This window comes from Ursus maritimus, unplaced genomic scaffold (genome assembly GCF_017311325.1).
Source record: "Ursus maritimus isolate PB19 unplaced genomic scaffold, ASM1731132v1 scaffold_18, whole genome shotgun sequence".
In the NCBI taxonomy this organism is placed as follows: Eukaryota; Metazoa; Chordata; class Mammalia; order Carnivora; family Ursidae; genus Ursus; species Ursus maritimus.
In genome coordinates this window covers 56985466-57009960 of record NW_024424230.1, presented here as the reverse complement: position 1 = coordinate 57009960, position 24495 = coordinate 56985466, and the positions used below count along the sequence as shown (strand labels likewise).

General features: G+C 38.5%; 1 protein-coding gene and 1 long non-coding RNA gene across 4 annotated transcripts in view; both read right to left on the bottom strand.

Moving 5' to 3' along the window:
* The window catches only part of VAPA (VAMP associated protein A), a 39725-nt gene extending 18926 nt beyond the window's left edge, over nucleotides 1-20799 (bottom strand). Inside the window, exons 1-2 of one of the 2 annotated variants that reach the window (XM_040632729.1) lie at nucleotides 20506-20799; nucleotides 838-990 (exon numbers count right to left, since the gene is read on the bottom strand). In XM_040632729.1, the coding sequence (XP_040488663.1) occupies nucleotides 838-990; nucleotides 20506-20584 (232 nt within the window). In that variant the 5' untranslated portion in view covers nucleotides 20585-20799. The remainder of the gene's footprint in view (nucleotides 1-837; nucleotides 991-20505) is intronic. The other variant, XM_040632730.1, reaches the window with a different exon arrangement.
* On the bottom strand, nucleotides 2214-20244 carry LOC121103273. 2 transcript variants are annotated; one of them, XR_005835434.1, is made up of 5 exons: nucleotides 19854-20244; nucleotides 14214-14383; nucleotides 13968-14119; nucleotides 13442-13533; nucleotides 2214-2265 (listed from the first exon to the last, which is right to left on the bottom strand). It is a non-coding gene; the product is annotated as an uncharacterized LOC121103273 (long non-coding RNA). The 2 variants fall into 2 exon arrangements; XR_005835433.1 differs by lacking the exon at nucleotides 2214-2265 and having other exon boundaries at nucleotides 12743-13533.
* Nucleotides 20800-24495: the final 3696 nt, after the last annotated feature.

Genomic DNA, 24495 nt, shown 5'->3' with positions numbered 1-24495 from the left:
GAGAGAGGTCCATGTGTGTTTCCGCTCCACCAATTATCATGACATACAGTGAGTGGGAGGTGAGAACTACTGCTAGAAAGTAAGAGTAAATGGTCTCTATGTGAAGCCTAAGAGGTTCTCCTATAATTAAGATACGTTCTCATACTTGCTTCCTATTTCTCAACTATGTCAGATAATATTGTTAAGGAGTACTGTTCTGGGAAGACAGGAGAAAGGAAGTTTACAGAGCATTAACTATGGCAACGGCACAGACTCCACAGCAGGAGTAAGCAATCCATGTGTGGAGGGAACCAAGCATATTCCTTGGACGACAAGTAAACACAAAAGAGAGCCAAAAAATTAAACTTTGGCATTTATAATGAAAGGTAGAAACATTCATCTAATTCGATACAATCAGCAAAAAAGAGGCACTGTACATTTTTAAGCAAGACTTAGAATAATACTTGTATAGCTGCATGCAACATGTGACAATAGCTAGAGATCTGAAAAGAATGATCAATCATAAAAACGATGTAATAGTTCAAAGATAAAATAATAAGGGCAAAGAATGTGATACTGAGCAACAGAAATAAAGGATATGTAAAAATTTTAAAATGACAATTACTGCTTATAAATTGACCACAGACACCCTCATCCACAAGATAAGGGTGAGAAATGTTCTGCAACAGTTGGCATATAGTAAGAGATAACAGAAGGACATGACTAAAGGCAAGCCAGAATAACTTAAAAACTATCTCCCTCCCTCCAGATGAAACCCGGTTAATTAAAACCAAATTCAACATAACCATAAAAACGTCAGAATTCAATACTGCTCAAATTCAGAACATGATTTGCTACCTGAAACAGTCACAGTCAATCCCGGGTCAATAATTCCACTGTTTGGCCTCACACAGTACCGACGAGGTGCTGTAGTCTTCACTTTGAAACAGACTTTTCTATCAGATGGATTTCGCAACTTAAGATTTGTAGTGACTACATCTGTGAAGGGGCCTGTAAGGTTTAAAAAACAAAAACAGAAAAAAACATTCATTGGATTCACATATATAAAGCAGAAGTCAAACCGAATGTAATCAATTTTAAAGTATATGTTGAAGTCTGTGCACCTAACTATATCAAAAAACTAACAGTACTTTTTTCTAGGTGGTGGACTTACAAATAACTTTTTCATTCCTTACTATATTTTACAAAATGTCTATATGAACATGTATTATTTCTATCAAATAAAAAGTATTTCCAAAGTTTTCATTTATGAAATAAGCCCACAATTATATTCTTATAGTGTGCTCTTAAACCACATTATTGAAAAGATGGTTTTTCCAGTGGTCTGCAAACCAGTGCAGGTCTTCAAATCCATTTTACCAGGCAAACTGCAAAAATCCCTGCAGATTATCTGAAGATACTACATCCAATGACAATAGTGCTCCTGCTTCACTTCTCAATTAGGTTTGATTCATTTACTCATTCGTTCATTTCCTCAAATATCTGTTAAGTGTTTATTATGAGCACTAGGTCAAATGCTCTAGATACAAAGTTTCTAAAGCTTTGGTGATATACCCAAACATGAGATTCCAAGACAAAGAACACAGAAAGGTAATCCACTCCTACCTGAGTTAAGTTAGTCCTAAACTAGTATAACCTCATTTTTTTAAAAAGAGGGTAAAAGAAAGATTATAGACATTTTTTATCTTGGCTGAAGAAAAGCCTGTAAGACATTATGTAAATTAAATTAGACAAAAAAATGAATACCTTTTACATTGGGCACAAAAGATAAACTTAAAAGTATGTCCCAAGAAGAAGCAGTAACTGCACATTCCTAACTAACCCAAAACCAATTTTAAATGGCTTTCAAAGCAATCAGTTTTAAGTTATATTTTTTAAAAAGCAGAAACAGTGAAATCAGAGAAAACTATTATAGAGACTATCTTTATTTAAATAAACAAAAATAAGCATATCTATAAGCAACCTTATAGTATGGAGCCCAGAATGAGAAAATTCTTCAACTCCAGCAGATAGTTTCCCATTTAGTTGAATATTGGAAAACCATCTAAGACAAAGATTTGAAGGGGAACAACAAATAGTCAAATGAAAAGAGGCATTAGGAAGAGTGCAGGAGATGAAAACAGATCTACCTAATGCAACAAGAGGAAAACAGACTTCAAGTTAAGGCCATAAAAGGTACTTATTTCAAGCCCTAAGGAGTGAAATGATCTTACCTTACACTTAAAATTTAAGTTGTAGAACATTTTCTAACAAAGATTTGGAACTCTTAAGAGGGAGAAGACAGAAATAAGAAAACATTAGTAGAAAACATAAAGGGAGAGAAACAGCTACGAAAAAAAATTAATGAAAAATAGCTATTTACATCAACAGGTATGCATGTGTTTTGTTTAAAGTATATATACAAAGTATGATCTTTTGAACAGCTTGCTTTAATTATATGGTAACATTAATCCCTCAATTTGCATATTATTTTACCCCCTTTATTTCTTCAATCCCAAATGCTTACATTTTTCAACAAGCAGCTAATTAACAACTCCACCATACACTAGCGTAAGAGAGGTAAAGAGTAATATTGCAATCTGTCCATTTTGCACTTGAACCCACAATTATCATTGACTACAGACACATTTTAAACTACTGATGACACTAGGAGTCTTAAAAGATATAACATTTCATTTCTTAACTTTCTCAAAATTCATAAATTACTACAGATATTTATTTGAGAATGTATAAATTTTTACAGGACTATTTCAAATAGAACTCTAACATTAGCAATCATGGATTAAAAAAACAATTTCTTAGTAACATGACAAAAGAAACCTTTCACAAAACTTTAATTTTGAACAATCCTATTTTTTATAACATACTTATGTAAGATTTCTTTTAATTCAATTTTTTAAATCACCTCAATTTTAGAGGAAAATACCAATTTTCCAAAATAAGGTAAAATAACAGACTTTTAAAAGTGATTCAGAAAATGACTATATGTCAATTTTCATCAACATATGAATTCTGAAAGAGTACTTAAAATGTATAATGCTTAGAAATCTTTAATAATAGATTGTGGTTGTAAAACAAAAATGCAAACTATCTAAAGATGAAGATAATATGTCTAAAGAAAAATCCCACCAATTTGAAACAAGTTGTTAAATGAATGTATCAACCTTATCAGTACTATGTGAAAATACCCACCTAACAAATGAATAATCCCACGTAACACTGATTTTGAATTTTTCTGTTCCATTGTGTCCCTCTACCTGAGCATCTCAGTAAGAGCTGCTCTCCCAGGGGACAGAGTCTGAGCCCGTTTTCCAGGTTAAAATGGAAACTCAGCAAGTACTGATGAACATTAGCATAAGAATAACCAGATTTAATTGTTCTAAGAAGTCATGGACAAAAACATCTGATCCACTTTTGTGGGTCACAGAACCCTTTGAGAATCTGATGAAAGCTATATACTACAGCCCAAAATGACACAAATATTCACAAAAAATTTACATGGAATTTGGGGAGGAGGGGGTAAGGGTGAGATAGACAGATTAGGGTAGGTGGGGGGAGGGGGAAATGCAGGCTTTGTGAAGAGACAATTCATAAACAAGAGTCTTTCAGGACCTGCACAACAGAAGAAGCCTGGGCAAACACTGTTTCCACAACCATGGGCAGCATTTTACAGCAAAATGTACACAGTTCTTTGCTTTTATCTGATCAAGTTTTATACAGAAGGGAGAAGAGAATGTGCCTTTAAGAGCTCTTTATCAATAATTTGGGTGGGAGGGGCGCCTAAGTGTCTGCTTTGGCTCAGGTCATGATCCCAGAGTCCTGGGATCAAGCCCCGCATGGGGCTCCCTGCTCCGCGGGAAGCCTGCTTCTCCCTCTCACACTCCCCTTGCTTGTGTTCCCTCTCTCACTGTCTCTGTCAAATAAATAAATAAAATCTTCAAAAAAAAAAAAAAAAGGAATTTGGGTGGGAAAGGGAAGAACGGGTTGTCAAGGGGTGATCTGAAATTTTCTGCACTATTAAGCTGGTGCTTAATAAGAATAAGTAATAATAAAGAAATTTCCAACCAAGGGGAAAAAAAGCTACCATATCATAGATCCCTGAACCCTCCACGTTAAAAAGACCTGGTGAAATCTACCTTTACAGACCCTCAAAAATAGAGGAAAAGTTATATAATTTATTGAAAGCACCACAACCAAATCCTAAATCCAAGGGTGATACCCCTCACAGGTATTTCTGTCTGACAGGATTGAGTGAGTGATGCTATGGGCGGGGCGGGGAGGGGGGGGATGAACAGGATATTAGACACAATGCAATGCCTGGGCAGTCCCATACAAAAAAGTATCACGCCTTCATCGTATGGAATTTTCAAATACCACTCCCAGAAATTTCATACTGGTAAAAATCTCTTTTCCAGAAATATTATCTATTGTGTAGAAAAGAAAAAATCTGTTCTCTTTCCTCCAAAACTTGAAAAGGTTAAGTTTACCATTACAGAAAATTATCCTACCAAAGCAATGCTACTCATGATACTTGAATCACAACATACTTATATCAGCAGACATTTGTAGGTGACACACACAATTCTACCCATACGCATAAATTTTCTTATTTTGCTCTTATTTCAAAATGTTAAAGAAAACCAGTCAGCCCTATTCAGATAAATGTTGTGTTCACCTAAATCCAAACTTATTTGTTATTAGGAAGGTTACAAGTATCTGGCTACTTCATCCCCTCTTGTTAAAGTCATGCCCAAACATTTACACTGAAATGCTTATTTCATTATAAATTTCCTTTTTACTTCTCCTTTATGTTATAATTAGGACATTATATTAAAATTTTAAATTTGTATGCTGGTAGGCAATGTTATATATGAATTTCATTTTGAATGGTAAAATGGGCATTAAACAATATAAAATATAAAAATGGGATCTCCTGTCCAATAGGGTTAAAAACCACTGCATTATATCAGATGTCCTGCTTGACTAACTGAAAACTTATCTTTTGCAAAGCTCAGGGTGTTAAACCATTAAGAAAAACAAGTGAATGATAACCATACAGTACAAGGATCAACTTTGCAAGGAATGATGTAGTAACTGGGAGGGTACAAAGAAGGTTTTTACAACAACAGCCAAGTTCTAGTTCTTGTCCTAGGCAGTGATTACATGGATATTAAGCTTTCTGGTAATTCTATAAACCGTACATATTTTTCATTTATGCCAAACAATAATTTTTTTAGAAAAGCTGATCCTTGATGTAACCTAAAAAAAAAGACCTGAAAAAGAAGTGAAAAGCAGTTTTGATGAGAAAGTAAACATCTGAAGCAATTTATATAAAAAACAAGTACTTTTTGAGGACTTCCAAAACTTAATCCCTCTACTTGAGGAAAATCCTGTCAATTGTCTAATGTAAATGCTTAGTTTAACATTTAGAAACAATCACTGAAACAGTTCATTTTAAGATTACGTAATAGCATACTAGTCACCAGTCACAGCTGCCATTTCATACATACTTTCTAGGTTAGAAATTTCACTGTTTATATGTAATAGTATTCCATATAAAACAAGAAAATTCCACAGGGTACAGGTTACATTTACTTGTACTTATCAACTGAACAAAAAAACTATAATCAGAATAACCCCACCTTTTATAATTACATGGTTTGTCTCCTCCTTTAGCCTCATTTTTAAGCAGCCGTAACATTTCCTGTCACTAAGTTTTGTGTCCTAATTCCAGCTACAATTGCTATTGCCAGTAAGCCAAAATCCTATGCCCTGCCCCAAATTCTAAAAATCAGAATTGTAACAGACACAAATATGGCATCTGTGTAAAAAAAAAAAAGTCTGGACATAAATTTGAAGAAAACTGCAACCTAAAACTTCAAAAATGTAGTAAAAGTTTAGGGCAGCTCACCAAGAAGGATATCCCAAGTGGGACAGGTCTGCCTCCTTTACCTAAAAATACTCTTCCTGCACGAAGCGTGCTTTATAATAAGGCTGTATACCTAAAATGCCAGCATGCAGAACAATGACTTCCTTTTAAAAGTGGGACCCTCGGGGCGCCTGGGTGGCACAGCAGTTAGGCGTCTGCCTTCGGCTCAGGGAATGATCCCGGCGTTCTGGGATCGAGCCCCACATCAGGCTCCTCCGCTAGGAGCCTGCTTCTTCCTCTCCCACTCCCCCTGCTGTGTTCCCTCTCTCGCTGGCTGTCTCTGTCTCTGTCGAATAAATAAATAAAATCTTAAAAAAAAAAAGTGGGACCCTTATTCTCCAAATCTCCAATCTTAAGAAGAACCCCATTATGCTTAAAACAGCTAAACGTGAACTACTCTGACTAAACAAGCTTTTTAAATGTTGTCATCCATCTATATTTTGATATGAATTGCCACTGAAGTTTTCTTGGAATGCCAAGGTGAATTTAGTTGCAAAGAAAACCAAGTTGGGGGAGAGAATAGAAGACAGTAGTTGGCTTGGCTTTTCCCCCAAAATTTTATTGCAAATTTTCATACAAAGAAACTGAAATCATTGTATACAATCATATATCCATCACCGAGATTCAACAATTAACATTTTGTTGTATTTACTCGGAGACTATCAATCTATTTATCCATCTCTCTGTCCACCCATCCATCTTATTTTTGACGCAAAGTAAATTAAAGACATCAGACACCCACTCCTAAACACCCCACTAGAGAATCAAACACCCACTCTAGAGAATCAAATTTTCATTCAGGATAAGCAGTAATATATAGCATACAGCATTTCAGAAACAGAAAAGTCCTCTGAGATGCAGTTTAAGAATAACAGGCAATGTACATGAACATTAATTCATGAACTCTGTGACACCCATTTAGGCTAGCTACTTCCAGGCCTGTTTGGAGATAATTCTCTATGGGTCTCTAGCTAATTTCTGCATGTTTTCAAAGTGGAGGCACTGGGACTTTCATCCAGACTATCTTGTTAAGGATGTATTTAAAGAATGAACAGCGTGGAAAACAATGCCTCCCTCCCGAGGAGAGAACAGGCTTTTTATTGTCCTGTATAATAAAGGTAAGGTCTTCCTCTAGGATAAAAAGGTCAGGTAAGTTTCCATGCAACCCATTAGCAAAGACTCAGATTCCCTACACTTAAGGGCTTCTCAGCTATGATGCAAACCCACTATGTGAGTAGCATCTGCCCAAACTGAACCCCTGTGTGTTGCCCTTTGAGGGGGCAAAGGAAATCAACACAAATATGAAGCTCATGTTACATGCACTGTCATGAATAATAAAGTCCTTTGTCTCTAAACCCAGAAATCTATCTTCTACCAATATTCGTAAAATTGTAGTACACTCAATTTTCAGACCCTTCAGTTCTTAACAAGGTCTTTCTGAGTTCTTGGCTATGACGAACAGACTCAGTTAGTGACCTCCAAATAATTAATAGACAGTGCAATGAACCAAAGCATGAATCTTGGAGAAGAAACATGGCTGACCACAGAATTCACACAGCACATAATCTATACCTTTTCTCACAGCACTTCTCACTTTATTATTTATGTAGATGTCTTATCTCATCCAACTAAACTATAAGCTCCCTAAGAAGAAGCAGTCAATTCATTCCTGAGTGAACTGGAGTAATTAACACAGACTGTAAGTCATAATAGCTGCTTAATACTTATTTGTTGGCTAAATACGCACTGGAAGTATGGTTGAATAGTCACGTGGATTCCTTTTAATTAACATGTAACAAAATAAAAATATGAGAAATATGCATGCTTTGTTTCAAATGCTATAATTCTAGATCTTAAGTCATTTAGGTGAACGATTACATTTTTACTCCTTCATCCTACCTTTATTGAAACAGAATAGGTAAAAATCCTAAAGAGGAAGGCTGGATGCTCAGCTCAAATACCTTAAGTAATGCAACCATAGCAAAGCAGGTGATGACTACACACCAATGTTTCCACAGGTTTTAGCAAATTAACAGCTCTATCACTGATCACACAGTTCTCCAGTTACACAAAAATTTTGCATGTTGAGTACAGTATACAGAATATCTACTAAGATTCTCCACAATAATAGTAGCACGGCAGTAGTAATAACAATAAAAATAGTGCTAACAAGACAAGTTTTCGTAACAGCTAGGCTTTTAGGGCACTCACTGTGTGTCAAGAACTTTGCATGAATTATAGCCCTCATAACAAGCCTACGAGGTAAGACACTGTATTATCCTCCTTTTATAGGTAACTCAACTCAGACTCAGAGAAGTTAAAACACTTGTCCAAGGCCATAAACTACAAAGCAATGGAAGGAGGACGTCAAACCAGGTGTGACACCAGAGCCTGAACTCTCATAAATTCTATAGGTATTTTATGCAAACTACCTAGCTACAGTTGTTTCCAATTCATAAGCATTCCAGGTAGATTTCTACAGCAATAAGCCATGAAACTGCAGTCAAATCATTAATATATGAAAAAGATTTTTAAATGGACATTGTATTTCCCTTGGTCCCATACACAAGTCAACTGAGTATTCCCTGAAATAAGTATCATAAACACTAAGAAAATATCTTATATTTTACATCCAAGCCCTAAAACATTTTCATTAGAATTTTAATAATGAAGTCACCTTAATTTATTTGTGTTTTTTATTTTTTCCAAATACACTGAAATCTCAGACTTGAATATAAGGTCCATGAAGACTTTGTCTTTGGTTCTGTTCTCTACTGTATTCCCAGCAGCTATAAAAATCTCTGGCAAAGCAGGTAGTGAAAAATATTACATTGTACAAATATATTTGTACAAATAAACAGAGTACTACTTTCTGGAAAATAAAAATGAGCCAATTATATTCAAGGTTTTAAAAATACTAACCATTATCTTGTTATAAAATTTCACTAACATTAATTATAAAAATATGGATCCTGACAATAATGTATCATGAATACATGATCAGAATGCCGATGAAAAATCACCAAAATCCACTTAATACAGTAACATGTAGTCATTAAAAAAAAAAAAGAACAAAAAGAACAAAAAGACAATTTTTCCCATTTAGAATGGGGCTTAAAGTCGTAGTTAAAAGAAATTACCGATAGGAACCCTGTCTTATTTCTTCTGTACCACTTCCAAATAATGTAGTAGTGTTTTGATTATATAGTTAAATACTCATTCATTACCTTCACATGTAACAGCACCTAGGTCAAAAGTCAAAACTTCTATTCTCTTAATTCCTCTGGAAGCCTTTTGGAGGGAGGGGCTAGTTACTGTTATTGATGGTGCACTATGACTTTTGTAAAAATGTAAAGCAGCATGCTGAATTAGAGGCTTCAAATCTAAAACCATTAGCTAGGGGCGCCTGGGTGGCGCAGCGGTTAAGCGTCTGTCTTCGGCTCAGGGCGTGATCCCGGCGTTATGGGATGGAGCCCCACATCAGGCTCCTCCGCTAGGAGCCTGCTTCTTCCTCTCCCACTCCCCCTGCTTGTGTTCCCTCTCTCGCTGGCTGTCTCTATCTCTGTCGAATAAATAAATAAAATCTTTAAAAAAATTTAAAAAAAATAAAATAAAAATAAAACCATTAGCTAGGCGAGTGACCTTGAGCAAATCACTTGACTTCTCCAGGGCAGTCTAACCCCACGCATTTTAGCATCAGTAGACAGAATGACCTCCAAGGCTCCTCTGGGCTCTAAAATCACGTGACATATGATCAACTTCACTTGCTTATGGCTTAATCAAAGAATATCTTCTACTCTATGGCAAGATGGCAGATAATTCAATCCTAAATTTTCACAGCTTTATTAGCATTTTGTATAAAGTTATCATAAACATTTTAAAAGTGATTTTTCAGACCTTCTGATGCATAGACTGCTCATTCTGACCTTAACAGTCCCAGTGACAGTCTTGAAAACATGAGGGACAGAATAAACAATAAATTGTCTTTTCACAGAAATGGAACATTCCGATTTGTCACTTTATATAAATTACACCTTTCCATTGTGTAACCTTCTACTGAAGAAAAATAAGATGTACACACACCTAAAAAATTATTTGAAAGAGAACATTTCCATTCAAGGCTAAACATGAAGGATGCTTGATACTTAACATCTTCGTTAAAATAGAAGTGGCTCCATATTTTAAGACTTTAGATAACTTTTTAAAATCTAGATAAGTAGGATGGTAGGAAATAAAAGGAAAATGGATATTTGGGGAGAAACAGAAATAAAAGTTTTTAGCACCATTTACAGATCTAAAACTTGTTAGATTAGAAGCAAAATATTCACAACATGAGAAAATGATCACAATAATATTAACAAAAATACAGGATGTAGGTATGTAGAATTATACACAGAAAACATAAAAAGAAATACACCAAATGTTAGCAGTCATTATTTCTAGATGTAACACTGAGTAATTTTTATTTGCTTTACACTTTTCCAACCTTTTTCAATTCTCTATATTAAGCATTCCATGCTTAGTGTCGAGAATTTTATTATCAGAAGGACTTTTAAAGGTGTATACATATTAGCCTAATTTGTTCATAAAGCCTTTTATTTGCAAAGTGCTGGGGGGAAAACTGAAAAGATTCAGAAAAACACATCTTCTGAAGATTTTATTGTTAGTGAAGTTTTTGGCAGTGCGACAGTACTCAGAAAACAAGACCAAGTGATTCATCTTCCCCAATGTTATAAAAGCAAATTTGGTTTTATAGAGAAAACAACTAAGGGGAAACAAAGATACCCTATACCTTTAAAGGTATGGCACTCTAATTCATGTCAGATTATCGAAGTACTAAAGCAAATACATATAAATGGATATATACGTATGGATGAATATATACGGAAGTACACAGCTACAAAATAAATACTGTCAAAATATAGGCCCATAAGAAACCTATCAAATTATACTGCAAGCTAAGTATTTTAAAGTCCTCTCATGTTAACAATTCTTTAATTAACAGCTCTATTCTTAAAACTGGTAACTGAATTCTTAAAAAGCTAAAATACAGATTAACTAAACTCATTCATTTAAACCTGAATTTTGAAAATAGTACAAAATGTTCATGATTACTCTAGTTGTAGAGAACATTCCAAATGACAGTGAAAAGCAGCTAAGCAAACTATGGCATGTTAATGACAAGTCATCAAAAATATCTATGTGGATGTTTTTTCCATAAAAATATAAGACATTAATCTTCACTTTCCTAAAGTGAATCCTAAAGTGACAATTGTAAGTTGAACATACTTTCACAAATTATGAAGTCCAATCTTGTTTAAGCAATGAATTTGTTATGAAGAACAGAATCATACTTAAGAGTTTATTATAAAGATACAAGGAGTCTCAATGACACAGGAAATGAAGTATAGCTGGTCTTAAAATAAGAGGCTGCAGGGCGCCTGGGTGGTTAGGTTGAGCGTCCAACTCTTGGTTTCAGCTCAGGTCATGATCTCACGGATCCGAGGGATCGAGCCTGGCACCGGGTGCCCCACTCAGCAGGGAGTCTGGCTTGAGAGTCTCTCCCTCTGACCCCTCCCCCCACTCACGCACATGCTCTCTCACTGGCTCTCTCTAAAATAAATAAAATCATTAAAAAAAAAAAAAGAAGAGGCTTCATTCGAGAGAAACGGACTCCTGGGATTACAAGGTCTCTGGCCAGCTTTTCTCCCCCTCTTCTCTCTCAACTAGTTGCTTCTGCTTACACATGGCACACATCAGCCTACTTTAAAGACCTAAAGCCTATCATCTACCTATAAGCGTGCTTAAAGGGGCGGCATCAAAATTTTGGCTGGTCAGTCATGAGCATATATATTGGCTGGTGTTGGGTTAGGTACTCACCAGTGAACTAATCAACACCGGGGGAAGAGGGATCCTAAAAATTTATCTGCAGGAGCCATTCTCAGAGATATAAATACCCCCAAACAAATCTACCACACTTCTCACAAGAGAACATCAACTGATGCCAGTAGGTGAGAGCCCCAAGAAACAACACTTTAATATACAATTATGATTTGTAATTTATTACAGGATAGCTATAAATTAGATTTACTTTCAGATGTACATAGTTTTCTGTTTGTCTTTATATAATTTGATTTGTGAACTGTTACCTGGAGCTGCAAACAGACTTGTCTTCTATTTACCTTCCTAAAACTTGCCTTATTATTAAAAAAAAAGAAAAAAAGACCTCAGACTGTAAAAGACTTTGATTATTAAAAATCAAAGGAATACAGGAAGAACAAATGGAGACTTTGGGATCTAATCTTCCAAAGGTATCAAGACTAACAAAAAAATAATTTTAAGTTTTCCTCTCTTATAAAAAGCAACGCATGTCCAATGTGAAGTCCTGGAAAATGCAGAAAGGTAAAAGTATAAAAACAAAAGACACCTGAATCCTAAAGCAGAGCTAACTGACTGTTAACATTTTCTTTCCAATCTTTCTTCCTGCACATATTACCAGAAACGGGCTCGTATCTATGCAACTTTTCAATGAAGGCTGTTACCACTAATCAGCATCACTAAAACTGGGATAACCAGACACTATCTATACCTGATATGACAAGATTCCATCCATGAAGTATTTTTACCAATATAATGAAACCTAAATCTAATCAAGCCTTCAAATCTAAAACCCAATTTACAGGAAACACATTTCAGACATATCTAGAATATGAGACATTCTTTTTTTTTTTTTTTTTAAGATTTTATTTATTTGACAGAGACAGCCAGCGAGAGAGGGAACACAAGCAGGGGGAGTGGGAGAGGAAGAAGCAGGCTCCCAGCGGAGGAGCCTGACGTGGGACTCGATCCCAGAACGCCGGGATCACGCCCTGAGCCGAAGGCAGACGCTTAACGACTGCGCCACCCAGGCGCCCCTAAAATATGAGACATTCTAATGAACAACCACCTGATCTTCTCAACAAGTAAACGGTATAATAATAAGAAAAAAAAAAGAGGTGGGAGGAGCAGTGTTTAAAATTAAGACTTGAATACATGACAAATGCAATACACAGAAGACTAAACAGCTAAAAACAGAGGTACAATTAGGGAAATTTCAATAGATTAAATATTAGATGATATTAAATAATTATTTTTGGTTTTAAGATAATGACTATAAGTAATGAAAATGTCCCTTTGTTTATTAGGAAAGCAAGCTCAAGTATTTAGGTCTGAAATGTTTGGTATCCCAGAATCTATTTTAAAACAGAGCAGCAAACATATAAAAAATAAACATAATAAAATCATTAAATTTAAGTATATGAAGTTATTAAATTTAAGTATAAAGGTTCATTACGTTTTTATGAATATTTGAAAGTTTTCATCGTAAGTTTTAAATTTTATCTAGTAACGTGAGTCACAGTTCAGTTAAAATAAACATGCTTTTGCAAATAATAGCTCCCCTCTTATAATCTTCTTTTAAACAACTTTTTAAGATTGAAGAAAAAAGATCCACATTATATTAACATTAATCACCTTCTCCTCTGAAAGGCAGCTAAGACTTCGCTGAAGAGCCCATCAAGGTTAAGATCCAAAAGCACAAGAAAAAGAGAGGTCAGGAAGTGCCTCTGAGAAAATAAAAGGGTGCTTGTTAACACTCTCCTCACAGAATATCTCTGCATGGTGAAAAAAGGTCTTAAAGGAAATTAAAAGGTAACTAATATAGCAAACCAACAAAAAATTACCAACACTAACAATCACAAAATACCAAACTCCAAGAACAAATCAAGTTTACCCAATTCCTTATATGTATTTGTCCACTTATAGAAACATCCACTTATAGAAACTGTTTTCTTTTTGTTCTCAGTAGTCACACATATTCAAAACCTTTAGGGCCAGAACAACATCCAGGAAATCACCTAGTCCTGCCTCACACTTCACAAACGAAAAAAGGTGAAGCACAAAGATAAAAAAAATTTATCTATGGTTAGTCAGCTTTTAACAAAATGCCCTACTATACCTTTTCTGGAACTAAAAAAAAAAAAATTGAAAATACAACTACCTGCAAAGGCAGATGAAAAACCCCAGCAAGATGAAAACCATGGAATTATAGGAGAAATCATCGGAGTCCTATCAACACAACCAACGTTTACTGGGCAATCATCCCTGCCAGATCTTGTTACCATGGACGTAAAAATAACCAAGTAGTTAACCCTACAGTTTGGGAGAGAAAAAATATATAAGCATAAATACTATGCAATGTGATTAAGTGCTGATATTACAGATAAGCACAAGCTTCAATAGTGACCTGAAGAAGGAAGGTGGTGACCAACTTGAACTGCAAAAGTCAAAGACGTCACAAAAGGATCTTGAACTGGAGACTGCTTGACAGATAGGAGAACAATATTCTGGAGAGAGCCTGTGCAAAGTCTTGGAACAGCCTGAAGTATTTGGGAAAACGGTTTCATGTAACCAAAGCTATGAAGAGAAATGGAGAGGTAGGCATTGGATTTTGGACTTTTTCCACCTACATAATGGGAAAATGTGCCAGGTTCTTTAACCAAAGGAACAACAGTATCAGGTTTGCATTTTACAAAAGGTAGTTCTAGCAGCAGTATGGAAGACAGGCCGAAGAGAGAGGAACACTAGTGAAAAGCAGGCCTGTCTACAGACTAGTAGAAAAAAGACAAGAGATAGTAGAAAAAAGAGAAGAGATAATCACCTGAAATAAAGTAATTATCCAAAGCCCAGACCTCTCCCTCAATAACATATCCATATAACCAAAACCTACTAGTTACCTTCTCATTAATTATTTTGAAAGGACCTAAACACATCTAACATACCTAATGAGATCAGGACCCTCCTCCTACCACTCTCCCACACACCCCAAATAAAACACATGTGGTCCTCATTCAAATACCCAGTGTTTCTTTTTTTAGCTCAGCGCACAGCACCACCATTCCTCCAGTTATGTAAGCCAAAAATCTTAGAGACATCCAAGATACCTCAACTCTGCATAAGCATATCTAATAGACCACCAAGTTTCACTGGCTTGACCCTCTAACTTTTCACCATCTCCAATACCTCAGACCAAGTTGTCACTTCTTGCCTGGACTGAAGCAACTGCCTAATTCATCTCTATCTCCCCTTAATATTACTTCAAGTTGTTGCCACAATTATGTTGGTTTGTTTTAAATACAAACGTGATTATCACTCCGTCCCCTCTACCTCCACCATTCCCCCCACTTAAAATCCCTCAGTGGGTTAGGACAAAAACAAAACTCCTTACTACCTACAAACCATTTCCACACTCATGAGATGTTACTTTAACATGTTAAGTAACATTAAATATTTCATGTTCCCTTCTGCCACAGATCTCTGTAAATACTCTTACTGCATTTTCCTTTCTTCTTCACCCAGGAAACTTCTCATTTTTGGAAAATCTTAGTCCAACTGTGTCTTCCCTGACCAGATCAAAGTCTCCTAGTTTTCATAGCACTACACACCTCTTCATAGCTACATTTCCTTCTTCTGATTACCTGAACTGCCTCATGAAAAACAAAGATCTCATTTTATTCAAAACTGTGCTTATTCAACACTGATAACATATAGCAGAAACTCAGATCTTTATTGTATAATTAAATGAATTAAAATGAATAAATTTAAAAGTAGAGTTGTTTTAAAAGAGATTCAAGAGTTATCTCTGGGATGCAGAAATACAGATTTTAATTAGAAGATATACAGAGATTTCTGGTATAAGTAATCATGATGCCACCAGAAAACTAAAAATACTGGAAGACAAGTAGGCTTGGGTTGTAAAAAAAAAAAAAAACCATTTGAGGGGCACCTGGGTGGCACAGCGGTAAAGCGTCTGCCTTCGGCTCAGGGCATGGTCCCAGGGTCCTGGGATCGAGCCCCACATCAGGCTCCTCTGCTAGGAGCCTGCTTCTTCCTCTCCCACTCCCCCTGCTTGTGTTCCCTCTCTCGCTGGCTGTCTCTCTCTCTGTTAAATAAATAAATAAAATCTTTAAAAAAAAAAATTCAAATCCAGATAGTCAATAAGCAATTCTGAAACTGACGACTGTAAAGTCTCAATTAAAATACAAATTTGGGTGTGAACCAACACGTGCAAAGAAAGAGCAAGGAAGAGAAAAAGAAGCCATCAAAACAAAAAGACTGAACAAGGAAAGTTCAGAGATAAAGCCAAATCGGATTCTCAGAAACATTAGAAATTAAGAAAAAGCAGCCCAGAAATGAGACAATAAAGACAGCAAAGAAAAGTAGAAGACAATTACACAGAAGTCAAAAGAACTGAGTTTTTATTTTTTTTTTATTTTTTTTTAGAACTGAGTTTTTAAAAAGAGAAATTGTTAATAACATCAAGTGCCAAAAGATAAGATCAGCAATCAATAAGCAGTAAGGACAGAAGTAGTACTACAGTGGACAGAAGGTGAGAAACTGGACAGTGAACAGAGACAATTTTTCCAGAAAGTCTGACTGCAAAGAAGATGAGGAACAGAGAGGAACATGTACCAGAAGGAGTTGGGAGTCAAAGAAGTATTTTGTTTGCTTATTTGTTTTTAAAATGAAAGACTTGTGTGTATTTATATGTTTAAAGGAAGAAACTAGTGGCTGAAAACATAAGAGGGAAAATATCTGAGGGAACACGGTCTAAGTATGAGTCATGAGGGATTTTACCTTAATCAACAAAAACAGAACAAGCAAGCCTGCATATAAGAAGGGTTTTTCTTTCTCAGAGGCCAAAGTATGGATGTGTGCAGATGAACAGGTGTTACAAGAGGAGACAGCACATCATGGAGGGGCTTAAAAGCCATATTTAAAAAAAAAAAAAAAAAAATTGGACTTTTATCCAGCAGAAAATCAAGAGCTCTTGAAAGCTTTTAAGGAATGAAATAATGAGATGTCATCTGTGGCCCAGGGAAGGTGGGGAAATTACCCCAGGGAGTCAATGAAGCCATTGTGAAATAGGAGCTGATCTGAAAAACCTAAAAATGTGCCAAATATCTGCCAAGAGTAGAATTCTACATCCTCGCTTGTACTTCTTAGTAATGTGCTGCTATTCAAAGATGCTCTGGCGGACACATTACAGGTTCCTTGGTTCCTCAGAGAGCTTAATTTTCTTATTGGCTTGATAACTGTTATGGGGCCATCTTCAACACAAGGGTTTCAGTCTACTGTCCCTTCTCTGATTATTAGGAGAAAAAAAGAAAGAATACATTCACAATTTAATTTAGCATCTTCGAAATTTCTTACTTCCAACTATTCTCCAAAACTACTAATAGGTAGGAAAAAATAAACTGTATAATACAATTGGAAAATATTTTATAATAGTAAATTATAATAGGACAAAAAATCATCTCAGATGTAGTATCAAATTTCAAATCTGAATTCTAGGTCATATTACTGCCATGGTTTAAACAGAATTTGAAAATATCTACCTCATTTTCTTTACCAAAGCAACAAAAGAGCTGCCTTAATTCATTACACCATTATAAAAGAACCTTCATATGTTGACAATTGCATAAAACAAAAATGTTTAATAAAATAGGATATTTATAAAAATGTATTAAACTGGCATCTGTTTCTCCATAATTGTGCAAAGTGCTGATAATTCCTATCAAGGATTGTTATGTGTATGACAAAAAGATTCGCTACGTATTCTCAGAATGATTAAATGAGTCGCTCTTGGAGAAACTATCTTAGTCAAATGTAGAGTTCAAAAGAATTCAAATAAGCCTTCTAAAAGATAAGAAACTTTTGCAAACTATCCTTTAACAGACTTAAACTAAAAATTACAGGTGATTTAGGGCAAGTCATAATGAAATGACTTTATATCATCATCAAACTAAGCATAAGGAGACTGGATTCTAAGAGTCTTCTCACTCAGTGTTGAACTGTGCATTGGAATACAGAGAGGTTTCCAAAGCAAATTATTTACCTTTGACTAGAAAAATAACATTAAGAAGGAATCAAATGACACCAAAAGTCACCTCTCCTAATTCATCCTACCCAATCCTCCCCATTATCCCACCCTAGAACAGAAGCACACAACACGTTCTTTTACATCAGTGGTTTAGCAAACAACCACTCCCTTGCCTAACCCTGTTCCCCCAATCCCCAAATAAAAATAAGCCTCATCCAAGAAACCTGAGGGGATTCTTTCTTCATACCAGTTCTGCCTCCGTTATAGCACCTACATGCCTTTTATGTGTCCCTTACTAGTCTCGGAGTTCTTCAAGGACAAAGATAAAACCTAACATGTTTCACTGTTTTACTGAATGTTTCACCATTAAACTACAAACTGTAAGTCTTTTCCCCCACCTTGTTTAGCACTGAATCTCCAAATATAAACTGCTGAATTACTCAGTTGAATAATCTTAATATAGGGATGGCACAAAGCTTTCAGTAAGTGTTCACTAAATAAGTGGCCCAACTGAGTATGTCTCTATAAATTTTTCAATGAAATACTTTTTTTTTGAAGTCAATTTTAGAAAGTGGTTATTGATGTCCAAACTTTTAAAAATGGTCCTTGTGAATTACTTTCATCCATAACACAAGAAAAACCTGTTCTATAATCATGAATTATAACTCTTCAATACCAAAAACAAGTGAAACATATGAATGTTACTGTGTAGGGTTCTGAGTTGTTTTTTTTAGCTTGCTTCTCCACTCTTAGTAGTCTCTTACTATGGCAACATTACAACTTTTCTAGGGAGACAGCTTCAAATTCTGTGGACATTTCCTGGCCTAAAGCTGGTTTGTAAGGCTTCTAAGTCCCTAGCGGCAATACACACATGGTTATCCAGTAGAGGAAATTTCCTCTGTAAACTCAGCCTGTCAAGAAGTAAAAGCAGAAGTTCTTTTAACTTATCAAAAGAACACACCCTATTATAGGGGTTACATTAAATTCCTCCAACGCCATAGACAATGGCTATCTAAGTAAGGTGATTTCATGATTCCCCAAAGGTGTTTTTTTTTTCTTCCAGCTAAAACTATGTGAAGGGCCACACACATAAACTTGTTACCATAAAATACACTTAGCGCCCCTCAAAATATTTGAGTTGTCTCAAAACCAAATCCTTACTGAACAAGCAGCTCACGTTTGCATTCAAAGAAATTAGCAAAGGTACTAAAAAGTTTGCAAAATAAAAGAGCTATACAATATTACTCTCATAATACTAGAAAACAGTATTTTAAAATTCCTAAAACTATTTAAAACGTTGCCTATGGAAAGCAATTGTTTTTCCTTTGGACTCGATCTTGTACAATAAAGGATTTAATTTGTTTTAAGCACTGGAATAGCCATTTCACATTTCACAAAAACTGCTCTCATCGTAACTGCTGAAACTGAAATACAAGATAATGAATCTTCCAAAAGACGATTCACTTTACACTTTAAACGAAGACAGAAAGGAATCTGCTTTCCATTTTGGATCTCCACACGCTGCCGGCATCCCTATAAAGAATCCAGTTTAACTCTTCCCTAAAGTACCCTACATACTGAAAACCAAATGGGCCAAAGAGCCCTTTAGTATTCCTGAGGGATCACCAAATCGGACTAATAATTTATCAAAGGCATTGCTACAAAGTATATCAAGGGCGCTCCAGAGCTGAGTGACACCTCATCAGCCTTCTCATAAACCGCAAACGTAAAGGCAAAAATCCCCAACACTGAAGATTCCGCAGCAAAAGAGCTAAGCTAAAGAGCTAAACAAGAGCAAACACCAGGTCCGCCCTACGCGGAAGGTGAGCTGAAATGTCATACCTGAGGACCAGGAAGACGTCTACTATTAACCTACTACTATCAATTCCCGGGCTGACGCATAGCTTTCCTGCCCGCACGCGCTTGGGTCTCTGCCAACACAACCGGGTAAGTCATAACCAGAGGACTTCATGGGCTTCTCCGCCTCCCTAGCGCTCCTCGTACCTGACAGCCGAATTCTAAACAAGGTAAAAAGGTAGGCACCAACACCCTCTGCGAGGGCCGAGGGCCGGCTCCACCCAGCCCCTGCTCAGGGCCAAGAGGTGGTTCTCTCTCGGAACCGAGTCCAGGGCCGCCGTACAGCCGCCTTGCCTTGCCTCGCCTCCCACCGCCGCTGACAGCCGGCGCCCGCGACCGACGCACTCGCGCCACCCCCAGAACCCCTCCTTCCCGCCGCAGACCCGAGCGCACGCTCTAAGGTCACCGCCCACCCACACCCTCCCAGACAACGCCCGACGGCCCTCGGGGGCCAAGGACGAGTGCCAGGCGCGGGCAGCAGCGCGGGCAGCACCCGGGAGGCGCCCCCGCGGGACCGCAAGATGGCGGCTGTGGCGGCGGCGCCAGGGCCGGGCCCCTCCGCCTCGCCCCGGCCGGCGCGCGCATCCAGCCGCGAGCGGGCGAGGGAGGGAGCGGTCCGGGCGCGGGGCAGGCAGGCCGAGGGCCGGAGCCGGGCGCCGCCGGAGAATGGAAAGTGCCGGGGCGTGGGGGAGGGGACGCTCACTCGCGGCCCGCCGCCGACCTTCCCTCGACCCCCCCACCCACCCTAAATCACGTCGTCCGCCCGCCCCACCCCGGGCAGCTGCCCTCTCCCTCCTACCTTTGAATTTGAGGTCTGTGGGCGGGTCGAGGACCAGGATCTGCTCGTGCTTCGCCATGGCCCCGGAGGCGGACGCCATCGGAGAGACAGCGCAGAGCGGGGGCGCGCCCGCGGCGACGGTTTGCTGGCTGGGGGCGGGGGACGACGGTGGCGCCGGCTCGGCCGAGCTCTATGATGGGGCCAGCTCACAGCTCCCGAACCCCCGACGCCTGCCGCTCTGTGGCCGGGCCACTGGGCCGCCCGCTGGGTCAGCAGCTCTGGGTCTCACAACTGACTCAACCCCACACCAGCCGCCGCGGCCACGCGCACTGCGATCCTCGGCACCCCACGTGACGGCCTCTGCGTGCCTACGTGCGCGCCCCGGCGGCCAGGAGCCCCTAGCGCTCGTCCCGCCCTCGAGTCCTGCCCTGCGCGGCGCCGGCTGGTGCGCCTGCGCGCTCCGGGTCTCGCGGCCGCTCGGAGCTCGAGCTGTCAAGGGAACGGGTGTGGACAGAGGGCGGAGCGAAGTTCCGTGGCACCGATGCAGTGCGTACCACAGGGCAGAAGGGCGAAATCCTCGGACACGTTTAGCTCCGACTGCGAAACTGGAGAGCCTGCTGTAGCAGCGCATCACCGTCTTCCAAGTGGGAATGCCCAACAGAAGGAAAGAGTGTTCAGGCTCACTCACTACAATTCCCAGCATGCCACTGGGGCCTGCTCCTTTTGCGGCACTGCGCGATGCTTGCTGGGAATTGTAGTAGTGACTGTTTGTGGGCGGGAAGGATAATGAGGTCCGTTGGAGCCGAATGGGGTGGGGCGCGCTGACACTCATTTTTGCCTCTCAGAGAGCGTCTCGCCTGCGCTGAAAAGAAGGAAAAAAAAAAAAAAAAAACTTTTGAAAACTGACCTGAGGTCGCCCGCCTAGAAATATAAAATGTGCCCTGAGGAAAACAGGCCGGGATTTGTCAATTTGTTCTCTAAATCTACCCATCCCTCTATTGATAGGGCAACATTCTCTGTCGGATTCCAGTCCAACGTCTGCTGCTTCCTGAATTCAATCCAGTGATGCAAAAGCAGATGAGGAAACACCCCTCGTTTAGGAAGCAAACCCGCCGTTGAGGAAATCTGACAAGGCACACTTATCAAGCTAGAAATAGAAATGAGAATTTACAGCGTTCAGTTGAGGGCGTCTGTTCTTCGGTTTTATTAATGATAGACCCAAACCGAAACAGTTGTCACGTCCCCGTGTTGGAAATGAATTCCATCTGCATCATTTATGGGTAGCGTGTAGTAAACCGAACCAAATGAGGAAAATCCTGTGAGCAAAGGCGCTGACAAATCTTTAACCGATTGCCAGGGTAATCGGGGACAGGAACATCAAGTGAAACGAATGTGCCCTAAATAAACCTGTGCGGTACTACTTGAATGTAAGTCCCTAGGAAGCAGCACAACAGAAAGGACATATTGAGGATGCTGCCATAAAGGAGCAGCGCAGTTTGTCTTGAAAATAAATGAGCAAATGAACAGTAATCTGAGCGTAGGCACAAAGCCCAAGTTCTCAAGCGTAATCCATGCATGTATCAGGGCCCATGTGGGGATAGTTCTCCAAAAGAGCTAACCTAGTATCCGCAGAAGATTGCACTACGCGAGAAGAATGTATCTTAAGCCGTGAAAAACCTCGGAGGATGGGAGTGCTTAAATAGTTGGAAAAGTATATTCTAAATTTACCTTTGATTTATTTTTATTCACAAAATGTATTTTGAAATTTCAATCATCATCAAAGGAGAATGCAAAAACTGTGTTTGTCAAGAGATGGCGTAAGGTTAAAAAAAAAAAAAAGTTGAGGTTGACACTCACTCCGCGGGATGGTGTCTCACACATCTTTAGCTGTGAACTGACAGCCCTAAAGCTGTCACAAACTGCTTTTTTTTTTTTTTTTTTTTTTTTTTTTTTTTTTGCTTGTCTAAGAACTGTTATCCATGGGCAAATTAGCCTTGGCTGAACTGGCTCCTCCACAGCTAGATGGACATTTCTTTTACCGGAAAGCATTTGGGAATCCCCAGTGTGCGAACAGCAATTAGCAAGTGTAGCATGCTGAGAAAGTTCCCCGTCACTCCCATAAGGGACAATGGCTACCCATCACCATGAAGTCAATGGGAAGTCTGAACTGGATGTATTCCAGTTTTCCAGTCTATATAATGAAGAAACCTTGGCCCGTTTTAAATCATTAACTCTGAAATCAACTGATTTTGTCTTCTCATTATTGCTTCAAATATCATATAGTCTTCGAACTGTATGAGAATTTAAATATCTGGTCATCTAAGAATAAATGAAACATCTTTGGAATAATTCCTCTATTACTATTTTAGAGCATCGTCTTAATAATGACTCAGAGTTCTCCTGAATTATCAATCCCTCATTAAATAGTGCACTATGTAAGAGGTTTATGCTTTGGTATTTATTAATACCTTTCTTCTAGCAGTTTAAAGATCTTTACAAACATCATCACACTCTTCTCAGAGTTACCAAATAACAGCAAGTTTTACTTTTGTTGTTAAATATGGGAATGAAAACACAGGTGAGAGCATCTCATGGCAGTAACAGAGCTAAACTTTGTAGGGGGGGAGTTGCCCAATTTTCCATCCTGTGCATTTTTGCTTTTCCCAAAGCCACAATGAAATGATAACTGGAAGTGATTAAGACAGTTCAAAACGTAAATGACTTGTGTATTGTTTAACATTTAAGTTAGGAATGGAGAAACATAGAGCCTAATGTTCATTGTTTGCGCTTATGTTGATTAATGCAGCACATAAATTTCTCTTAAGTGTTAGCAAATATATAGAGTACATATATACATATATATATGCATACTTAATGTGTGTATGTATACACATATATATATATACACTCAAGCATATTTCTCTAGCTACTAAGAAGTTTTTATGAGTCTAAGAAGTATGAAGTCCTTGAATATTACTTCAACCCACTTGAATCACTAATAGTATTCACCTTTGGACAGATTATCTCATAGGTTTGGCAAGGATAAGGGAAAAAAAGTTACCAGTACAAATGGTAACAAAGTATAACCATCTTCTCCATAGTTAAACATGTTAAACTTTACTTTGTAAAAGTACTCCATCATTATGAATTTGTATAGGATCAATTCTCTGTGTAATACAACTCAGTAAACGTTCAAATGGGCATACTTGCAATAAACATTGAGGCAGTAAAGCGTATTGAGTAAGAGTACAGTGAGTTAATGCACACGAAGAGCTTGGTAGTGCCTGGATCCAGCACCATTACCTTACACATTGTGGTGTGCCTGGTACTGTGGTAGCCTAGCTGCAGGTGGTGTAGTGGTGAGCCAACAGACATGGTCTCTGCTCCTGTAGGGCTACATTCAAGCAGGAGAGACAAACATGAACTATCTCCTTTGCAGCTAGGATTCTGTTCTTGAAATAAGTTTGAGTAGTGAGATACACTTAGACAAGACTTAAAAGTTAAATGTGAGACCGAGGCCAGCTTTCTGCCCCTTCCGGCTGTTTTTCTGTTGAGGCAACCCCCACCCCCTGCCAGACTTGAAGTTTTCTGCACCAGCATTCCAGCATCCATTTGCTAGCTTCCTGGATATCAAGAGACAATCAGTTGTTGGGGGTCAGCAGAAACAGTGGCCCCTTCTTGGGGCCAGCTTCTTGATCCCTGGGTCAGAGGAAAGAGGGGTAGCCTCAGAGGTGGCAGCTGCCCAGCTGGGGCCGTTCAGTCCTCCCTGGAGTCATTCCTGGGGAGCCTAGTCTACGGCCTGCTCCCCCCCCCTAAATGGCATAAGCACCTAATTCCCTTCGTTGTGTTCTTTCAGCTTATAATGTTTGAGTACTGCAGAGTGAGGCATCAGGGAAGGCAAGAGTGGATAAGGAAGGAAGTCTATAGGGTGAAAATCTGCTGAGCCGTTCTAGAAGGTAAGGACCGCGAACCATTCTCCTGACCTAGTAACAAGGATGCTGGGGGTCAAGC